This window comes from Olea europaea, chromosome 8 (genome assembly GCF_002742605.1).
Source record: "Olea europaea var. sylvestris chromosome 8, O_europaea_v1, whole genome shotgun sequence".
In the NCBI taxonomy this organism is placed as follows: domain Eukaryota; kingdom Viridiplantae; phylum Streptophyta; class Magnoliopsida; order Lamiales; family Oleaceae; genus Olea; species Olea europaea.
In genome coordinates, this window is record NC_036244.1 from 6,953,359 (window position 1) to 6,957,414 (window position 4,056).

The window sequence follows — 4,056 nt, forward strand, 5'->3', positions numbered from 1 at the left end:
TACAAAGAGTTTTTGAGATCCAAGATTGATTTTTGGATCCGTTTGATCAAGTTTATGAAAATACTTCAAGTTAGAAGAGATGTTAAAGCTGTTGCAATGTGTCATCCTCTTAAAGCACTTCTGGAATAGAATGTGCTTTTAAAAATTGGTTTTCCAAACAAAAATTCAGGTAATTTTCTCTCGAAGTCATTCTATAGGAAGCGAAAACAGAAGTAAAAGCAGAAGTCATATCAAATGAGCCATTAATACCATCCATTAAAAAAAATTACTATTTTAAAATTAGATCGAGTTGCCTTCTTGCAACTTCCTAGTTCCTATATAGTAACATTGAGACGACTACATTGAATCTGATCCAATTATTTTTCTTGATAAGATGGGCCTAGTTCACCCCAACCATTCCCATTGATAATTGAGGAAATTACAGAATCCCAAGTATTTGGAGATCCCAGTGCAAGAGTCAGCTTCCAAAGTTGTTTATGCAAATCTCAGGTTTCAATTTAATTATTATATATTTAAATATTAAATTAAAACACAATAGAAGCCGATTTCAACTCCCATATAGCAAACCCTAGATCTCTCTCCCTTCTACCTCCCTCTCTCCATTCCATCTTTATCCCTCTCCCTACCCATACGCTCTCTATTCTAGCCGATTGATCAGTGCCTTGCATGGCGCCATCGGGGAAGGTGGAGCGGGGCATTGTGATGGTGTCCTAGTTTTGTGATTGCGGTGGTAGTGGAGGTGTGCGGTTCTGGGAGGGGGGAATGAAGATCTCGGCGCGGTGCTGTGCGTGATGGCTGTAGCGGCATGGGATGGCACAGATTGAGGCTGTAGCGATTTTATGTTTTTGGTGGTTTTAGGATTATTATTGTGGCTACGGCAGTGACGACGGTCGCTGGCGCAGGTGGTGGAGGTGGCCGATTTGTGGTGTATTTGTGCTGATTTGTGTGTATGGATCTGATAGTGGTAGTTGTGGTATTTTTGTTGGCAATGTGTTGGATCTAGTGGTGGCGACATTGTTGGTGGTGGTGGTGACCATTTGGTTGCTCTGTGACCAATCATTGGTGATGGATTGGGTTCGGCAATGGAGTATTTGGTATATGTGACCAACGATTTGGCATGTGACCTTAAAATTTGATAATCTGTGATCTCAACGATTTGGTCTGTGACCTTGAAATTTGATAATTCGTGACTAAAAAAAATCTGTGACTTCTAAAATTTTTGATCCGTGACCTCGAAATTATTTGTAACCTATAAAACTTTTTATATGTGACCAGTAAATAAACTTATGACCAATTAATTTGATGATATGTGACCAGTAAATAAATCTGTGACCATTAATTATTTAATTGTGACTTTAATATATTTATTTAATAAATATTTTTAATTAATTAAATACAAACCTGAATTTTGAATTTTCAAACTTTTTACCTGATTTTTGAAATGATGTAAAGAATACACCTGAAATATGAATTTTTCCCTTGATAATTCAAGCCATACCCATAAATTAATTGGGCCAAACCTTTTAGCCCAAAACTAACCTTACAATTAATCAAGCTCAATTCGGTCTCCGCACAGAATTCAATTTCATTGGAATTCACAAATGCACCAACAAAAATCAGCCCCAACTCATCGTCCCCACACAGTGGGACAATTGACCCAAATACAATATCTTTTGAAAACCAAAATCTGAAAATAATTCGTCCTCTATCCATTTACAACTCTTTAACTTTTTTTTTCGTAAATTCAAAAGTAGCTTAAAGGAATATTTGCAAAACCATGGGTTAAAATTGGAAGAAATTTAAGGTTAGCTATTAATGATTATGCGGAAGACTTTGAGAAAGCTCGATCTACCAATCTTATTTATGTCAATAACTCTCATGGCAAATCTCATTCCATTTAAATTTAACCGCTCCTTTTGAGCCGAAAGTTCATTCAACCCTGATCGACCAATTTGAACTTGAATGCACAAGCTCTTCATCCCATTGTCTTGATAATCTTGCTTTAGCATCTTCTATCTCTTCATTCTTTTGTGATAGACAAAAGGAATTGATCGAACAAAATATTGCATGTATGGGAGGGCTTGAAGGTATTGAGGGCTACTATTTGGATAAGAAAGAAGTTAGTTCACCTTTATTGGAAGAAGTAAATTTCCTACATTGTGATAATTATAGAAATGTTTGAGCAAGAATTGTTGTATCACCCACAAGTGAAAACTTCTTGTCATTTTCCAGGAGAAGATTTCATTGCGGTTATTGAAATTCCCCACAAGTCGATTTGAAGATGACTTCAAGACTGTTGCCAAATGTAAGCCCAGGCATCATACGTTTACAACTCGCTAAAATCCTAAAAGTATATGGTATCGTAAATAAGTAATAAACTGTGAATAAAAGATAATTTTTGCAAGGATTTCGAATTCAGTCAGATTTCGATTAATATTAACTTTAATCGAAAGAACACAATTTTTTTTATAAATGTGGGTAATTGCAATTCAAATTCAACAACTAACCAAAGATAAGACTTAAATAAACCATCAAGTTTTGATGAAAACTCAAATAATTAAAACCACGACCTCAAACCCCTTGTATTCCTTCACTTTAATATTAGATAAAGTAATAGACAATACTTGTTCAAACTTGATGATTAATATTTCTTAAATAATCTCTCTTGAGTAATATTAAAAATTTTCACATACGACCCAACTATATCTTTACGAAGGGTGTAACTATATAAAAATAAATTAAAGTCACAGGAACATTCACAACAAGATCATGCAACGCTTGATGATATATTCTCATTTACTATTTGACTTTACAATGATTGCTACAACGTGCTAAATTTTCTATTCTCTCTCAAACTAAAAAATAAAATAAAAACATATTCAATTATTGATCAAGTAATTGAAAGAATTAATATCATAACAGCCATTAAGCCAAACAAATATTTAACATCAAAACTTGAAATTAACATTAAATTTCAAAATATGAGGTTCTTCATTATCCTAGTGTCCATAATACTCAGCTCATCATAAAATTATACAAACAAAATGTTGAATAATAATACATTGTTCACGAAACATTTCTTTTAATTTTAAAACCCACCGCAAGTGTACGGTTCGTTAACAAGTAGTAAAATGGACTATGAGTCCAAGTATCGTTCCCACAAGGATTGAATTAGCTCTAATTAAACTAATGTGATCTTAACCGAATCCAATTGAATGAAAATTTGGTCTAAGTGTTAAAAGCCCTAATTTTGGGAGAAACCCCCAATTTGAAACCCTAATTTTTGAAGAAAACCCTAATTTCGAAATTCCCCTAATTAAATGACTCAACAACTCAATTAAAATGTAAATATGCAATTTTGGAAGTTAATGTATAGAAATAAATTGAAATAGAATCATTAGGATCTCGAATCCCCAATTGATTACCAAAAACCCTAATTTCACAAATTCAATGAATCGATGGAAAAATGTCAATTCAATGTTCCTAAACCTATCCAATATACTCTCTCGATATATATTAAACCTACTCTTGTATACCACCAGCCTATATTTCTATGGATGATGCAAATATACAAGAATGCATGAATTTCTATGAACAATTAACGAATTGCATAAAGCATAGGGGTATATTTCTGTCCCCTATCGGACCCTATGTTGATTTATATTTTATCGAATCTATTCCACTTCTCTCGAATGTAAGAAATAAATCATCTAATCTCACATAATATATGGCCAATAATTATGGATGCAATGAAAACATATAAATAAAGCATATTATCCAAACAAAACTTTATATTGAATTCATGAGATATAAGAATTTAATAGTAATCAAAGGTTCATCGATCTCCTAATGAATTTAAAACCCTAGCCTACAATCATGATTACTAAATCAAGAAATAAAAATGAAATTAAAAGATATAAAGAATACACCCGTATGAAAATCCTTGTTTTCTTGTATGAAATCTTGAAATCCTTCTTCAATCCTTGTGAAATCAACCCAAGATTGTGTTTTTATGCTTCCAATTCGTCTCTCTGGTCGTTCCCCCCTCTTCTGGAC

The 4,056-nt window shown here is 33.2% G+C and overlaps 1 protein-coding gene across 1 annotated transcript in view; it reads right to left on the reverse strand.

The window, feature by feature from the left end:
• Positions 1 to 2,840: 2,840 nt before the first annotated feature.
• Positions 2,841 to 4,056, reverse strand: part of LOC111398227 (uncharacterized protein K02A2.6-like) — a 6,563-nt gene continuing 5,347 nt past the window's right edge. The window contains exon 5 of the mRNA XM_023025157.1: positions 2,841 to 2,855. Coding sequence (XP_022880925.1) covers positions 2,841 to 2,855 — 15 coding nt within the window. The remainder of the gene's footprint in view (positions 2,856 to 4,056) is intronic.